General features: G+C 44.8%; 2 protein-coding genes across 2 annotated transcripts; both read right to left on the minus strand.

Moving 5' to 3' along the window:
• Positions 1-741: 741 nt before the first annotated feature.
• Positions 742-12,734, minus strand: PtA15_12A348 (uncharacterized protein; the record flags this gene model as incomplete). Its single annotated transcript, XM_053161947.1, has 5 exons — positions 742-1,092; positions 1,155-1,480; positions 1,598-1,687; positions 1,761-1,848; positions 12,420-12,734. 5 exons carry the CDS (start codon positions 12,732-12,734, stop codon positions 742-744), a joined length of 1,170 nt encoding a protein of 389 aa, XP_053025914.1.
• Positions 12,735-15,453: 2,719 nt separating this feature from the next.
• Positions 15,454-17,423, minus strand: PtA15_12A349 (uncharacterized protein; the record flags this gene model as incomplete). The annotated part of the gene is made up of 10 exons (XM_053161948.1): positions 15,454-15,918; positions 15,994-16,068; positions 16,130-16,181; positions 16,255-16,337; positions 16,406-16,418; positions 16,503-16,581; positions 16,737-16,901; positions 16,969-17,144; positions 17,226-17,255; positions 17,356-17,423. 10 exons carry the CDS (start codon positions 17,421-17,423, stop codon positions 15,454-15,456), a joined length of 1,206 nt encoding a protein of 401 aa, XP_053025915.1.
• Positions 17,424-18,153: the final 730 nt, after the last annotated feature.

The raw sequence follows: 18,153 nt of genomic DNA on the forward strand, positions 1-18,153 counted from the left end.
AAAATTCTTTGAGCTCTTGCGCTTCGCGCATGAGCAAGAAGATCCGGATTTTAAAAAAATGTTAAGGATGTAGCTTTTTGACTTAAATGACCAGACATGTACAGATTGCTGGCGAGTTTTTGGCACAAAGCTGCGGGGGAAATATTAAGTAAATACATTCTTCAACTGTTAAGTTCAACAGTGATTCGCACTTGTTCAACAAGATTTTATGTTTCTAATTTACATATCTGCCACTTTCCTTTCTGCATCATGAACAACTTTACCATATGATTATAAAGATACGCTGTATTCACGCAGGCTCCCTTATGTCAGGATGCGCTAACGGATCAAGAAATAGAAATGTAAATGTTGATGTGGTGCTTCAGAGAGTTTCTGAATATGTTTCGACACTTGGAGGATGGTATTGATATCTTGCTTCATCGACGTAGTCTTATCCTTGCTGTGCGGACACATCGAATGATCAACTAGATTATTCCCATCCTACCAGGCTTTGGTCCCAGATTGTTTATCGGTGTTGTTTCTACTGATCCAGCTGGCATTACAGTTGAAAACATTTGAAACAGGATAAGAAGGATTGAGGATCAATTGCTTCAGACAAAATTTGGGTGTACAAGCTGGATAAAGATTGAGGCGTGGACACAAAGATTCCAGGGCGGCAAAAACACCCTCAAGTCCCAGTCCAGTTGAATGGAATCCGCGTCCGCAGCGGCCTTTAGTTCAGTGAACCCTCCCAGGTTTGGTCTAGGATGTCTTTTGAGAGCTTTTGGAACTTGTCTTCGGAGTCGGCGCGTTCGAAGAAGCTGATTTCGCTTTGGGGGTTCTACGTCTGGTTGTGGCGGATGATTTTTTCTTCTTGACGCTCAATGGATTGGGACCACCTGATCTTCGTTTTTTGTTCTTCAGCAGTTTATTTTCCAGTTTATGGGCTGAGTGAGTTTGACCGGTAGATAGTGTTTGTGGCTGTGTTGGTTGCGGATTCGTGGCGGATGAAGATTGAATGAGCTGAACCGGGACGCCTGAGTCGAGTCCAGTCTCTGCCGATTTCAATTGCTCAAGCTCTTCGAGGGGAACGTGTAGTTTCTCTTCTTGCAGCTACGAAGAAAAAAGAGTAAAATGAGATGATGCACAAGCTTCCTGCGAATTTGATGCCTTACCTGTTTGCGCCTCAACTCGGTTGCCGGCCCTTCGTCTTCGAGAAGGAGGGTGCCACTCCGATTAACGTAGATAATAGGTACACCAATTATCTTTTCCCGTAGATATGTGCGAAAGGTAGGATCTTGGGTGCAAATTATGTAGCGTAATCGATTCTCCGTGTCGCCCAGAATTCCTTTGATACACTCAACCGAGCTTGTCTTAGTTTGCCAGTGGTTGCACTTTCGTCGCTCGCAAAGATTGCGAGTAAGGTCTACTGCTTCTTGAGCCACCTGACTTCCATCGGACGCCAAGTTGATTAAATGCGAAATTGAACATTGTGTAATCACTGTAGACAGAACGGAAGTCGATTCACATCAGCCCTAAGAGTGATTTATTTCAAGCCGGTAGATTATCGGATTAGTAAAGGACAGAGGATCAATTGACAAACGGGCTCAATACGAACTTGGTTTAACAGTTCCTCCAAGGACGGCGGCTAAGCGACTTTGAACCTCCATCTTTTGAGTAATCGCTGTGACAGCAAAATCGGCATCAACTACAGGATTCGGAAAAATAAATCTGTCAACTTCCCACACTGATTCGTATGTTTCAGAAGCGGACTAACGAACAAAGCACTTGATAAGGTTCCCGAAATTTGAAAATTGAGTTGTAGATTGACATGGTCCTTCGGTTAGCTTTGTTTCGTTTGGTTTTCATCTTTGGGAGATATCAGCGGTCCTGGTGGAGGCCGGAAGAGTGCTTGAAAGTAGCCTTTGCCGGAATAAGATGTGGGTAACGATGTGGCTGTTTCAACTGCTGAGACCTTGCTTCAAGCTGCCCATCGTCCCCGCGGCAGGAAATTGCATATTTATGTACTTACTCTGATTTTGAATATTCAAACGACTCAGGGGGGTAGGCGAGGTAGGCGGTGCCTACACCCGGGGAGTCCTGCAACAAGGATATCCCGAGGAATCCTCGTGGATTCCCCGTCCTGCGCAAGGTTGGACCAGCGGCTTCTGGTCCACACGTTCACGTGCTCTCCACCAAGTGGATCACGGGGGCACCTCGTGATGGCCCCAAGGATTCAACGGATATTTACAGTGTATTGCACTGCAAAAAAAACTGTGTCAACTGTGAGCAGTTGACATGCGGCAACTCTGAGGAAGCTTGTGGTGTTACACCAGCCTTACTCAAGGTTTGACTCAACCCAAGCTTCAATGCACAGTCACTGTGCACCTTGCACAGTGACTGTGCCAACAAAGGCACTTCTGCATTCATGTGGAGTTACAATGGCAGCTTGGCTTGAGTATCCTGCATGTCAACTGCAAGCAGTTGACCAAGTTATTTTTGCAGTGTTGTCTTTTCCGTAAAGCTTGGACCTGCTTGGAAAATTTCTCAAAATTTCTTGTTTTGTTGACCGAGGGAAATGCCATATTTTTCATATCCCTCCGCATGCGGCATCTTGACAGATGTCAGATAAGGCCCAAGGCCAAATACACCCCCGGAGCCAACATCCTAGGTGGTCTACATGCGCGTTGGGTTAGAGAAAAACCGAGTTCATATTCTGAACCGGAGTGCCTTTCTTACCCCATCAGCCAGTGCCCCTGACAATGGAGGACTTCCTGTCAATCTGGGAACTCAGATTTTTCTAGATTTTGCAGGGAAATCTGGGCTCGATCGTCCCAAATCCTAGATCTGCCTAGATTTCCCTGCAAAATCTGGGAAAATCTGGGTTTCCAGATCGGCGGGAAGTCCTCCAATTGGCCGCTGCCCTCTGCCAGTATGGGGGCCAGTGAGGGGCCGACAGAGGGTGGGTTGTCATCCCAGGCAGAAGTAAATCTCAAAGTTTCATTTAAAGTTGGATGATGTTTTTTTTGTGCATGTGCTTAAATAACCTTGAATGCAAGGTTTACCCAAAGTTTGGTGCAAACTGTGATTTTAGGTTAAGTGCATAACAAAACCAGAATTTGTGGAAAAAATCCAAGCATTCTAGAAAAGACAATATGTACCCGTGGAATCCACGTGGCCATGTAGGCGGGCCTTAAAAATTCAGCGGGAGAACAGCCCGTTGTAAACTATCACTAGTGGGACTCCAACTCACAGCCAGGCAGGGAACATAGATGTGAGGGAGTGCCACACAACTCAGCCATTTCACACTGTTGTGCCCCACTGTTTTACACTATATCAACCCCCCAAACAATGGTTTGCAATTGGTTTTTTCATTTTTTTTTCCTCTCTTCAAAATCAAGTTTTCTTGGACTTTCAAAACCTCAGGACCAGCCTGAGGTGGTCCTGGCTGGAAGTAAAAAAAAAAGAAAATGCTGTAGAACCAATGTGAGCAACAAGCTGATGTGGTCTCCACACGTGCCAGGAAGGCACATCATGGAACCAAGGGGGAAAAGTGTGAAGCCCATTGGTTCCACGTGGAAAAAAACTGTTTCGTGGAACCGACGAGCTTACCAAGGGGTTACCAAGCTGATCCTTGTTGGTTCCACGGATTAACCTCCTGTTGTCAGTTCCACAAACGGGTGTGGCAGGAAGTACCCCCGCTGTGTAAAGTAAGTAAATATGTATCTCCCTCCGGGAGGGACTTTGGCATGCCTTATTGGCAAAACTTGCCTGAGAGAAATGCCAATGGTCCTTCCTTTTTTATGCTAAGGCCCCTGCATGGTGCTGTCTTTGTGTAATCGCCCTCTATCTTTAAACTTAAACTCATCAGAAGCCTGGCTATCTCCTGCTACCTTCATGTGAATTTTTTTCCCTCCCAAACTCAAGATACAAGGCATGTAGTAAAAAAATCCTCATGCTGGCTAAAAAGTTGCGGCATCATTGTTTTTGGAATTGACTCCCTCAGGATTTGGATTGAACTGGGGCAAATGAATTTTCCCACAAGCATCCTGCCCCTTTAGGCACCTTTTCTCTTTTCTGTCATTTTTTTCTCAAGGCAAGTTATGCATTTGCACCAGAGATGTATATTAAGCAGCTCAGGGTTGAATTTTGTAGTCCACCATCTTCAAGATGGTATTCTGAGCAAAGCAGGAGGACCTATGTTGATTTGAGTGCATTGATTATCAAGAAATATTGATGGATTCATGGGAGGTTGCAGAGCTATAGCAACATTTGTGGGGCATGATGGTTTTGGGCATTGCTCTCAGTCCTAAATCATCAATACCACATAAGTCCCTCCAATGGAGGCACTTTGCGCCTCCACCTTTGGATTTGTTAAGTTTGAGGCAGGGCACCTGACTGGTCCCCATAAACCCTCCTCAAAGCATATGCAGAGCCCGTGCAGGTAGGAGCCTTGAGGGGTGTATGATACACCCCTACATCATTTGTGTAAAAATTTTATACAGGGGTTGCGGTCCATGGGTTACATGTTGTGTAACAATGTTATAGGGGGGTTGTGGTGCCCGGGTTACATGTTGTGTAACAATGTTATACAGGGGTTGCAGTGCCTGCGGAGAAATCCCAAAGAGGCCATCTGCAACGGGCCTTTTGGGTGGACAACTCCCATTCCTTGGCAAAAGAAATAATAATAATAATAATAATATAAGATATGAGTATTGATGAGTCCCAAATCAAAAACTTATTTGGGAGAACAAATCTCAAATCACCAGGGGGGGATGTGTGGCACTCTCTAGAGAGTGCCAAGCCGTAATTTTATGAGTCAAATGGTCTGATGTGAGGTTAATATCAGCTGCAACTCTTTGTTTAACTTTCTTCCCAACATAAGGGTAACTGTAGGTGAAGTTCTTGTGAAATGATCTTTCACTCAATGCCAACAGATGCACATGTCTCTGTTTGAATTGTAATTTTGGTTCATATTGATCACAACACTGGATGTGAACTTCAATTCACAATATTTTTTTTGAAAAATTTAACTATAATTATGCTCAAAAATATCCTGAGCAAGTGACAAGGAATAATTTGCAGAGCTGATTTTTTTATTCAAAACACACACAAATTAACATATTGAAACAAAATTATAAAATATACCAACTGCAATGGCTCAGCCAGGTATATAAGATCGACCATTGCGGTAAATTTCTGCAATGTCTATTTCCATGATAAATTGGGAGCAAAGCGGTGTGAAATCAAATGCCTATTCTTCATGTACCAAGCAGCACTAAAGCTGGGAAAATCTGTGTAACTTGTAATTTTCCTCCCTGCAATTTGGGAGGTGAACAATACTAGATACTGTTTTCCCTACCATATTTACAAAAGGACAGACCATTTATGAAGGGTGAATTTTGAAGTGACATCAGATTTTCAGTTGGTATCATGCACCATATATGTGAATACATACTGCACAATTTCCATAACTTTACACCCACCTGAATGAAAAGATGTGGGGGCTGGAGGCAAAAATAAATAAATTTCTCCAAGATGATGGTGTATGTTGGTGGATATCAACAGGTTCGTCCATATTTCAGTGATCCTGGAACCAGAAGAGAGGATATTTCAGAAGCTGGTCTGAGAACTGTGAGTTGAGCAGTCAATTTTAGAATGCCTGTGCAAATTCCAGCATGTGTTGCAACTTTTGTCATGTAAATTGATCATCTTCACTCATTTTCCCTGAATTTTTCCATCAATTTTATCCTACAGGTAGCATGTCTTCATCACAGGTACCATTGTTTCCATGTGCATTGTGCAACAACATGGTTTGATTGCTTTTATTACATGGTAATTAGTACCACTGGGTGTCAGATAAGACTGATCCACTTGGGACCTGCTGTACCCAGACCAATCAAAACAATGAGCACTGGAGTAGCACAAGTGGAATTTATATGTGGTGGAAAGCACAAAAAAAGACTTGTGTCCAGCGAGTTTCAAGCTGGGCACAATTTAACCACTGTGAAAAAAACTCAAGAAATTGGTGTCAGTTGACATGCGATAACTTTGATATTACTTTGATTTGAACCTGGGTTCTTCCCTGTTCATTCCATGAGTCTTCCAGACTAGATATTTTCCATGTTCATTCCATCATTAACAGATGTAGTGCATACACCTATGAATGGGTTATGCTTGCATGAAAGGGGTATTTCCACATGAAAGGAATAACATCAAAATTGTATTCACACATGAAAGGGATATGTACGCATGAAAGGGGAATGTGAAAAGGTGTATTTACACATAAAACGGATATTTTCACATGATGAAAGGGGTATGTGCACATGTAAGGGGTATTCATGAAAGGGATATGTATACATCAACGGGGTATGTGAAAATGAAAGGGTTATGTACACATCATGAAAGGGGTTTGTACACATCAAAGGGGCATGTAAAAATGAAAGAGGTATTCATGCATGATGAAAGGGGTGCATGCACAGGAAAGGTGTGAATATGAAAGGGGTGTGCAAATGAAAGGGATATATACACATGAAATGGGTATTTGCACACAAAAGGGATATGTGCACATGAAAGCAATATGTGATGAAAGGGGTACGTGCACATGTAAGGGGTATTCATGAAAGGGATATGTATACATCAAAGGGTTATGTGAAACAAAGGGTTACGTACACATGATAAAAGGAGTTTGTACACATCAAAGGGGCATGTGAAAATGAAAGAGTTATGCATGCATGATGAAAGGGGTGCATGCACAGCAAAGGTGTGAATATGAAAGGGGTGTGCACATGAAAGGGATATATACACATGAAATGGGTATTTGCACACAAAAGGGATATGTGCACATGAAATCAGTATGTGCACTTGAAAGGGATAGGGGAACATGAAAGGGGGATTGCACAGGTCTCAACTGAGTATCTTGAAACCTGTGCTAAGTTTTTTGTAGTTCATAACTAGTTTGCATAAATTAGGCAATGTGCAAAGATTGCAGGGTAGAAGAAAATTGGCACTCATGGGTATGATCCTTGTTCTAATTGAGGATTAACTTGAGTATGCTGGATGTCAACTGACAGCAGTTTCTTGAGTTTTTTTCATAGTGCAACTACAATGGCAGGGGGGAAACAGGGATCAGACTTGTATCCCCGGGTGTCCCCGGGAAGCGGGATTTATTTTTGCAATGTCCCCCGTGATGTTTGGCCAAACATCAGGGTGGACATTGGAATGCGGCTGATCTACCCAGCCTCAATGAGCACTGTGTGCTATCATTGAGCTGGGAAATCCTTCACACCATGAACATCATAATACACACTGGTCATTGAGCTTAGATTTTCCAGGCTCAATTACCAGTATGTACTGCCTGTTGAGCTCGGAACGGCTAAGATCAACGCTGCAACTGATATGATCCATGTATTGTATATGCATATACATTGGATTGTATTGGTTTCTCAATACACCAGATCTGGAAATTGTGGATCACATTGAACAGGCAACCCAATACCAATCCAATGTATTGGTTTCCCCAATAGAAGCTGGGCAAAAAATATGTATAGGATTGAGAATCCAATTCTATAGGATCAAGAATCCAATCCTATAGGATCAAGAATCCAATCCTGTATAAAGATGGCAATTGGTACCCGTGTACCGCTAGCGGTACCCGGGTACCGCCTGTTTTTAGCTGTTTTTTGGACTCAGATGAACACCAGGTACCGCATCCGGCACCGCCTGGCGGGTGCCAGCGGGTGCGGGCGGTATTTGAGGGGGGTAACAGCGGTACCCGGGAGTTTGCAGTGAAGCCAATGCGTCTCATCCCAGCCATCCTCATCCTCTTCTCTCCCCCTCTACCATGCCACACCTCCCTCGCTACCGGCGGCTCCTCCGCCAGCTCGCAACCACCCGGCTTGCCGGAGGACGACCAGCGCTGCAGGGTGTGCCCGGCAGCAGTTCAGCCGGCGCTTGGCTTGGCTTGTAAGACTTGTGTCGCTTGCGGGTGGATCCCATGGTCAAGGAGTGGGCTGGTGAGGTGGTGATTGGAAGGGCCCGGAGGGCAGTGATCGGATATGGGTGAGCAAAGAAGGGGAAAACCCCCGGCTCGAGGCCCCCTAGCTCCCTGGGTATAAGGCGGGTACCGCTAGCGGTACCCGGGTACCCGCTGGTTTTGGAGACAAAACAGACACCAGACACCGCACCCGGCACCGCCCGGCGGGTGTCTGGCTGGTGCAAGCGGTACCCGCCCGCGGGTGCCGGGTACTCCCAAACGGGTACCGAATGCCATCTGTAATCCTGTATCGGGGTATTGGGTGATTTCATCAATTATAATGATTTTATTTCTACTAAATAGTCAAATCGTGTATATAGGGGGAGGGGGATCAATCAAGCAACTGCAGATCACTACTTAGTCATATGTTGTATATATTTTGAATTTCTACTTTGTCAGATCATGTATATTTATTATTCAAGCAACTGGAGGCGGTAGGGGGATAATCAAGCAATTGCTGATCACACTGGAATGTTAATATAGAAAGAAAGGGAAAGGGATTTACTTCTGTTATGGCCTGGTGTATACCTCTCTGGGGGAGAGTTGACGCCCGCTACAATCGTGTAGTCGGGTGGTACCTTTTCTTCCTTCCCCGGGGTTTTTACAGGTTATGAGCCCAGCGTTACCTCTGTCGCGTGTTCAATTCCCATTGCCTGCATCTCGCACATGTCACATCTCCCCAGCTTGTAACCCTCACATAACATGACATAACTGTGTTAGCTACTCCTAGTCTTACATACAAGCATATTATTGATTATTGGTTTAGGAGTGTGGTTGCCTTAAAATAGTTCCACGGTTCATGGGTGCCAAAAGTCCCATTTTAAGATAAATCATAGTATAGTCTTTAAAAAATAGCATTAGTATAGTAGCCAGTATGCGTGAAAGTTGACAGTTAACAAGTCTGTCGGGGAGTAACACTTAGATTTGTATGTAGTTTCACACCAGTCCATTTGGTGTCCAATCCAATATCACCTCTGTTATCAGTGATATTGGCTTGCGGGGGAGTGTTATGGCCTGGTGTATACCTCTCTGGGGGAGAGTTGACGCCCGCTACAATCGTGTAGTCGGGTGGTACCTTTTCTTCCTTCCCCGGGGTTTTTACAACTTCTCCGAGGGCGCCTTGGACGCCACAGAAGTTGAGGTGGTAGCTTTGGTTGCAGCCAAAGTCGAGGCGGTAGCTTGCTTGGGTTTTGCTTGTGCCGCTTCTTCCAAGGCATGGTTGATAATTCCCTGAGCCGCCGCAAAGTCGCCATTGGCCTGGAAAACCTGTCTCAACCATTGATGAGAGCTTACACATCTCTCTATGGTTCTGATGGCCAAGCTTCCTCGATTGTGTGCAGATATTGGCTGCTGCTGAGAAACATCATTCAACGCTTGCCGAGGTGGCCGAGCATGCCATTTAGCTCTTTGTTATCATTGATAATATTGGAAATTCTTGATGATGATCCTAATCAAGCACAAACCCATTTATTTACGGTCAGTAGATGACTAATTGATTGAACAACCAATTGACTTACGTTCCACCAAGCAAGGCACTGGTCTGCGCTGTCAGTTGGAAGTTTATACTTCCCAGAAAGGTACATTGCTAACTCATCCTCATCTTTGGCCTCGGTTGCATCCGGGAAGAAATCAATCTCTCGTACTCTTCAGCAATGTTTAGAAGGTTGCTGACTTGAAATTGTTGCAACGCTGGGCCGCTACGCTACACTACGCTACAGGGCCACTTAGTGTTAGCGTAGCGGCGCTAGCAGGAGGCCAGTTTTCCTGTAGTTTTAGCGGGATTTTACGCCGCTAACACCAAGCATTAGCGTAGCTTTTTTTAGTGATAGCGCAAAAACAAATCTGCTACGCCAACGGTTAGCGTAACGGAATAGGCGCTAACGGATTTTCGCTCCCCCGGTAGCGTAGCGCAATGAATTCCCGCTACGCTAGGGCGGCAGAAACTGGGCAGAAATGACATGCTAGTTTTTTTCCTGTATTTGTGTGACTGCAGGAAAAAAATGGAGTGTTATTTCTGCCCAGTTTCATCTCTGTAGTTGCGCGGGGACAAAATCGGGCTGTTTCTGCCCAGTTTTTTCCTCAGGCGGCGCTAGCGTACACAAAATCTACGTTAAAAGTTAGTGTAGCTTTCTTCTAAGCTAACACCGCTACGCTAACGCTATCCAGACGAAATTGTAGCGTTAGCGGCTGTAAAAAAACAACTGCTAACGCTACGATAGCGCTACACAAGCGCTTTCTTCTATCTTGTTAGTGTTAGCGGGAAAATCCGGCCGCTAACACTAGCGCCACCGTAGCGTAGCTTATAAAAGCTAACACTAGCGCCACCGTAGCGTAGCTTATAAAAGCTAACACTACGCTACGCTAGCGCTAATGTTAGCGTAGCTGGCCCACTGTTGATTGTTGGCACGTTTTCCTTTGAACCCAAGTTTTCTATGAAATTTTGCTCCTGCTCTTCTTCAACCTCTTGCTTTTGGTCATTTTAATGCTTCTGAAGCAGGTCCTTGGCGTAGTCAAAATTAGCCGGGAAACACACCTGGAAGATTGAGAGTAGATACAAGGGGTGAAGCATGGTTGCAAGGAGAATAGTGTCGCAAAGGAGAGCCTCGCCAAGATAGTCATCCGCCTTTTGAATCATCTTGCGGATCATGGTTTTGAATTCAGGTACAATTCCGGATTTGAGCCGTTCTTTGAGAAAGTCTTTGATGTACTTGTATTTGGCCAACATCAGGCCGGCTGACGAGTGGTTGCCCTCCATCCTTTTAGTAATGAAGTAGAATTCCTATGTATCAATCATTGGTCAGTAATTTGTTCATTTCTCACAGATAATGGGGTCGGAAAAGTGAGACTCACACTTAGTATGTCATTCAGTCTCTTCACAAGATCCCAGTCTTCTCTAGTTATAATAAATCCCTGATAAAAGTTCTTTCCTCCTTCCCACTCTTATCAATCTCTCTCATTTTCAATAAGTTGGGTTATAACGCTACGGGCCTGGTATGCACGGCCGCGGCTTTGCCACTCAACATTCCAACAAATGCCGTACCCAGCGATCAGAGTTGGTCCATCATAATCCATCTTACTTGCCCAGACTGCAAATTCCAACCATTTGGCTGCCAAAGAAGTGATGCGTTGGATCACAAAGTCTACCTTCTTGAGGGCCTCAGACACACCATTCTTCTTCATTTCCTTGGGAGTCTCAACAATTGATTCAGCATTTGATTTGTCAGCATTCGGATCAATATCTGAACCATCTTCGTCTAAGTCTGGGTCAAACTGATTGGCCTCCTCAGTTGGGAGGTTTTTTCCTTCAATCTCCTTGCCAATAGTCTCCAGCCCAGGAACAAATCCAAGGGTCCCATGTTTGGCCTTGACCAACCCCTTGGATTCCTGATCAATTGCCTTCAGGCCACCCAACAAGATTAGAGCAATCTTGTGGCAGAAGCAACAAATATGGTTGCTGGCAAGGTTGAGATGGATGCTGTTCTTTTTGGAAAGAATTCGGTCGACCTTGGCAGTCATGGTACTGTTGTTTGGGCTATGGTTTAGTTATTCAAAAGATTGATACAAGATTAGATTGGATCATCATGACATACGACAGAGAAATAGTCACTTATCTTATTATGAAGTCCCGACTTGGTAATCATGTTTGCAAACGGGACTGCCAGATATTCACCTTTGTGGGTCCAAGAGATGTACTTGATACCCAAGTGACAAATCCAAAAGCTCCAATTGACTGAAATGTAAGCGGCAGCAATTCACATGAATGCATGGTGGTTCCCTTTTGTAGTCCAGATGTCATGGATTATCATAATTTTTGATTTTAGTTTCTGTTAAGTAGACTCAGAAGTCAAATCAGTTAGGACTTGATGGTATAAGAAAGAGACTGGTTTACCTTTAAATTGGAGATTAATTTCTTCTGCAAATTTATTTACAGCTTGTGGGCCTCAAGGGCAGCCCAAGTGCAAGAAAAGAGCTTGATACCCTGGCAAGCATAGTTGAAAGCTATCTCAAGGAGAAAATCTTTGATTCAGATCCATGGAAGTGAAGTCGGGATGAGCCACATGACCAGGATGTGGTTGAGGGTTTGGTTGTCGTAAGATGATTTTCCAAGATACTTGCCCATGAAGCCGGACTGCTTCTTAATCTTCTCTGCTTTGATATCCTTCAACGTCATAGGTAGTTTTGCCCCTGCCTGAATGGCTTCAGCTCTGGCCACACAAGCGGCGCGACCAACAGCGCCATCGCGATGCTTCATCAGGTTGCTTCAGGTATGTTGGCCTTTTTTGTAAGTGTTCAAGCACCATCAGCATTTGTAATAAAGCTTTGGCCCTTCTGTCTGTCAAAAGCAGATCCCAATCAGTATCAAAGATCTGGAATGGATGAATGAGATGAAAGAAGATATACTTACCTCTCCTTTGCCACGGACAGGGGGAAAGAAATACAGACCAACGTTGTCAAACTTGGAAACAGAGGGGCCTTGGGTGTTTTTCTTCTGGGTAACCTTTGCGTTCTCGGAGTCGGAATTCTGGGCAAGGTTCATGGTATCAATGGCTGGGTCTTTCTTGGATTTGGATTCATTGTCAGATGGGTTGTCTGAATCACTTTTGTCGCAGGAATTGGTGTTGGTTATGATGATTTTCTTTTGCTTTTTCTTCTTGTTTTTTGCGGGCTTTGCAGATGCAGATGCAGTCGATATCTTCTGTTTTTTGGGAGCGGATGCCATTTGTTTTGAAGAAGCAACAGAAGATGGGGGTGGTTTTCTTTTATTTTGATTGGACAAGTGGGGGGTTTTGTGGGAGCGTGCCGCCTTGGACTCAGATTCAGAGGCACCGGGCTGAGGGGCTTTCACAAGGGATCGGCGAGTATCATCGTCCGGTTGGACGTAGTTTCCGTGAGTCTTGACCGGAGTTGCTATTTGGTTAGACTGACGGGACGGAGGCTGGGATGTGCTTCTGTGTGGTGAGGGAGAATTCCGTCCTGGAGTCGGACGGGAACGCATTGAATTTGCAGTTGGATCTTGGGAATTTGATTGAAGTTGGAGTTTCCGGCCTGGACTCATTGACATATGATATTGGACATCCGGGATTGGAGGACTTCCCGCCGATCTGGAAACCCAGATTTTCCCAGATTTTGCAGGGAAATCTAGGCAGATCTAGGATTTGAGAAGATCAAGCCCAGATTTCCCCGCAAAATCTGGAAAAATCTGGGCTCACAGATTGACGGTGTAAGACTCAAAAGTGTTCCAGAGAACCTTTTGGCTGAATGGAGAAGGGGATGATGGAGGTGCAAACTCTGCCCTTCTATGCTATCAGTCAACAAGACCCACCAAGCTATGCTTGGCAAGTTTTAATCAAGTGATAGGTCTGGTCTAGTTCCAGATGAAGCTGTTTGACGACAGGTATGTGAGAGTTGAGAATGAGTTCAGTGGTTATTTGCAAATATGAGGGTTGTGGTGAGGTATAGATGTGATGGTAAGTGTGAAGGTGGTATGTAAATAACTGGGGAGTACTGAGCTGAGGAGCTGACAACTGGGGAGGAGAGAGCTCCTTATATAGACAGAAGTGGAGCCCCAGAGGGCTTGTGGGTTAGGGTTTCAGCTGATCTGGACAACAGGGTGAGGGATTTTAGCTGGTGAGAGTAGATACAAATGATGTCATAATGTGTCAGGGGTACATAAATGATGTCATAAGAATGCAGTAGGGCTGCATGAAGGCTGCGTAAAGTGACAGTAGACTGCATTAGTTGACAGGTGGATGCAGGGGGTGCATAAATGAAGTCTGAGGCTGCAGAGTCAGTATGTGATGACATCATAATATGGAAATAGAAGAGTACTTGATAATATGTAATGACTGTAGTCTGATGGGGAGATGTATGTTTGTATCCTGTGATGTGTATAAGCATAATGCTGTGATCCTTGACTTGAGGCTTGTGACAGGTTGGTGATTTGGTATGTTGAACGTGTGATGGGTGTCCAGCATCCAAGGGCGTGTAGGTTCCAATCCAGAGGGGCTCCCGTGACGCTTCCAGTGGTGAATAGGGGTAAAATTGGCCGTAGAATCCATTTCTGGGGTCCATTTGATGGTATCTCAAGGCTTATTGTGAGTAAATATGTATATGAGAAAAACTTTTGATTTTTCACTTTTCCGTCTACCACAACCGGAAGTCCTCCATTAAGCCAGTATAACCCCATAGTAGGGTTATGTTGGGGATATTTGGCCAAAATCCATGGGTATATCCCATATGCCCCCTAACCCAATACAACCCAATAGGATTGGGTATAGGTACTGTATAGGATTGGGAAACCCTATACACAATACCAAAATACAATGTATTGGATTGAAAGACTCAATACAGTATTCCCAAAAAAAAGGGATTGGAGCGCTGCTGCGCTCCAATACAGATCCGCGGATTGCCCGATCTTTTCTGCTGCGCTATTGCCCAATACAACTACATGGATCATATTGGTTGCAGCGTCGCTGTTAGCGTAGCGTTAGCGCAGATGCGAGCAATTGCGCTAACACTACACACAGAGGGCGCCAAGGAGCGCGCGCTACATAGCGTAGCGGCCCACCGTTGCAACTTGCATGCACTTTTGCAAGTTGGTGTTAAAGTTCTTTCTTGAACACCAAGTTGCAAAAGTGCATGCAAGCCACACTGTACTACACCCTCTAAGCCTGCTTGAATTTTTTTTTGAAATTTGGTGTTCAATAAAAGCCTTGAACACCAGCTTGCAAAATTGCATGCAAGTCGTGCATGGCTGACTTTGAATCCCCCTAATATGCACCCCTAGTGATATGCCCCTCAAGGCTGCTTTCTGCCTATGCTTCGAGGAGCATTTATGGGGATCAGTCAGGTGAGGCGGGGGGTGGACCCATCAAGGATTCACAACGACATTGGTGACTGAGGCAGGCCTCAATTGTCTTACCAAAACCACACTAATTGGCTTCCCCATTGGACAAAAATATTAGCTCTTTCCACAGAGATAAGTTTAAATTTGGGCTACACAGGTCAGCACTTCTCTGCTGGAAATTTTTTTAAGATTTTTGACTTAAGCGGAAATGTCAGAAACAACTGAATCTTGAAGTGTGAAGGATTTGATGAAACTTTTTTCATCAGCATCAGTTAGCTGATGTTCATAAAATAACAATAAGCATCACACTATCCATACTGATCTTTGCAGTCGTTTCCTATCTCCAGCGCTATGAAGAGAAAAAATGGCATTTGTCCCTCACCAACCAAATTCATATAACAAGTCTAAGAACAAATTTTCAAAAATTCTGAAAACAAGTTTTTCATCAAGCCTAGTAAAAATTCATATCTGATGGCTCCAGACGTTGTCAGGGGGATAGTCTGATGAAAGGGACTTGGAAACTAAAACGTAATCAAGCACATATGTAACAGAAAAGCATCTACAGTCTACAGTACATCTACCACGTGTATTTTCAAAACAGTTGCGCATTTTCCCGAGGTTCCGAACTGTTGCGGATGGAGTAGTTGGATTTAAAAAAAAGAGTTTGGGATTCAGTCAAGTGCTTGTCCAAGGTGCAGAGATTTGGGATAGTGGGCCGTATCCGAGTTTTGTTTGTAATGGGTGGTGGGAGATGGTACGCAGATACACTTGTTGGGGACGGGTGCGGAGAAGCATCGGTCAGAGAACTATTCGTCGTCACCCCTTCAGATGGGGGAACCGGACTGAGGATGATTGGATGAGAAAGCGCAACATCTCGCTCTCCATCCTCGAAATCGGATACCTCACAGGAATCATTATTAACCTCCGATTCCACTGCAAAACTTTGTGTGCTGCTGCGGTCCACATCACTGAAGCGCTTGGGTTGAGCTTTATTTACTGCATTCCGGGCCTGCTGGGCTTCCTTAAATTGCTGCAAATACCTGCGATGTTGCTCGTACTTGTAACCAGAAGCAGAAGTTAGTAATATTTCGAAATCCAAAAAGATTTCAATAGAAAATGAGCAGATGCCTACCTCTCGGGTTCTCTTGTAAGCGAGCATTGACTTGGTCCAGCGATCTTTTTGCTCTGATGCTTCCCGTTCAAATGCCTGGGAGTTGATGTTAGTAGAAGCCAGTGTGATCCTTAGAACATGGTTCAGATGTACATACCTCCTTAGTACTTGGATCCAAAGTCTTCCAGCGATCACCAACGGTTCTGGCTCTGATGTCAAGAGATACAAGGTAAGTTAAGCTCAGCCAGACGATTATTGTGACGAAGAAACGGGCAAACATACATGTCTGTAAAGGAAATTTGTTGGCCCTTTAACTGTTCACGAACGGTATTGCTGAACATGACGTAAGCGGAGAGTGGTCTTTTCTGCAACGAGTGATGACAATTTATAGATCAGACGAGTCTTGAATTTGCATCAATCTGCCATAACTTACAGGTGCATTTAGGCTATCCATTTGTTGCGAGACAAGGATGGTGAAACATCAGACAGGTTCCTCTTTACTTCGTTGACAAAAAAAGTGATAGACGCACTCGGCCTTCGGATGACGACGGTACCGCCTCTTGGGTTTTGTTGGCAGGAAGAATTTTATCGGGGACTCTAGGAGTGACGCTGAAACATTACACAGGCGTGATGAAGTTAGGAATCAAAGGGTGATTACAAAGACTTACGCGACTGCAGCAAAAATTTTCCACCAGTCTGATTCATATTATGTCTTACGCAATTATGTATGCTGGCTTGGGACATGAAAATGGGACATTGCTTACTAGATCGACTCTGAACGTTTGTGCCGAAGGCAGCTTGTGATGGGCTGAGGTTCGAGTCTACACCCGCGAAAAGGGAAGATCCTGATTGTGAAGACTCATGATCCCAGGAACGGCTCCGCTCTCTGTGTGACCCATGAAGATGCCCCTCCGCCGAGAAAGAAGGAGCTGCAGAAATGATAGGAATTAGCCACGGCCAAGAGACTGGTCCAGGAAGCTATGTGGTGTGGCCTACAGGAAATCGACGCTATGAATGAACTGCCAGGTTCCAGGCGGTGTGGTATTGTTGAATGTGGACCAACCAGTCCATTGGCTGATGATGGTTTGCCTAGGGCCCTCTGAAGAATTCGACGATGTCCGCGCTTGACTTGCATTTGCTCGAGGTCTTCCTCTGTAATCTCTTGGATGGCTCTGAAAATACAGACGTGACATCAAAAATTGGCATTAATACTACTACAAAAAGATGGTATCCAAAAGGAAGGAAGACTTTACCGGATAGTGTCGAACCCCTCAGATAAGAATCTACAATCCAAGTGAGAAGGGAAATCATATTCAGAAACCACTCAGAACGTAGGTTGATGATGGAAAACAAGTGGAGTCCCGTGTTAAATATGGCGCCAACATTTGCAAATAATCCCCCAATCCAAGGCCACCTAAGAAGCCCCCCACAGATAATTCCTCGGATACCATCTTGCCTTGGTCAAAGTGAGGTTGAGAGAAAGAGTGTAAAGGCAAATCGTTTGAGTTGGAGATGAGTAGCAATGCACGGTGAGTCCGTGACGGGGAGAGGCAGCTGGAAGTGCAAGAGTGAGAGGGTGGAACTATCTCTGCATATATGTAGATTTACAAAAGGGAAGTGCTACGCTATCTCGAAAAGGCGATTGATATATGTATACAGGTGTGCCCAATGGTATCAAATCACCCGGCGAAAAGGAGAGAACAAAGTGTAACAGATAAAGAGATCGACAACTGCAAGTTGGTGATGCGGATAGGGGTTGGCTGTGAAGCGGGACCGCACACATCAACTTGCATTAAAAGCCCTCAAAAGGACATCCTCTGAGTTCGGCTCAGAGCAGAATTATCCCCTCGCCACTGGTCGCTCCGAAAGTGGGAATCCTGAGCGCTGTCAAGCACAATTTGTAAAATTGGCAATGTGTTTATTCCATGGCGAACCTTCTTTTTCCTACGAGCATGTTCTTTTTATTCAGACTGTTACCTATCCATCAATCATTGCCTACGTATTTCTTTCTCCCAGCCAAGACATCGGCTTGGGCCGTGAGCACAGGGCATTGGCGACTCAGCCCCTGGGACCGCGGTTGATGTTGGTTGAAGACTTTGCAGAAATGGGCTGGGGACCAGAGGGTCAGCCCCCTCTAAATAAACACAAGCATATTATTTACCAAACGTAATCTGATGCTTA

The sequence above is a fragment of the Puccinia triticina genome, chromosome 12A, assembly GCF_026914185.1.
Source record: "Puccinia triticina chromosome 12A, complete sequence".
In the NCBI taxonomy this organism is placed as follows: Eukaryota; Fungi; Basidiomycota; class Pucciniomycetes; order Pucciniales; family Pucciniaceae; genus Puccinia; species Puccinia triticina.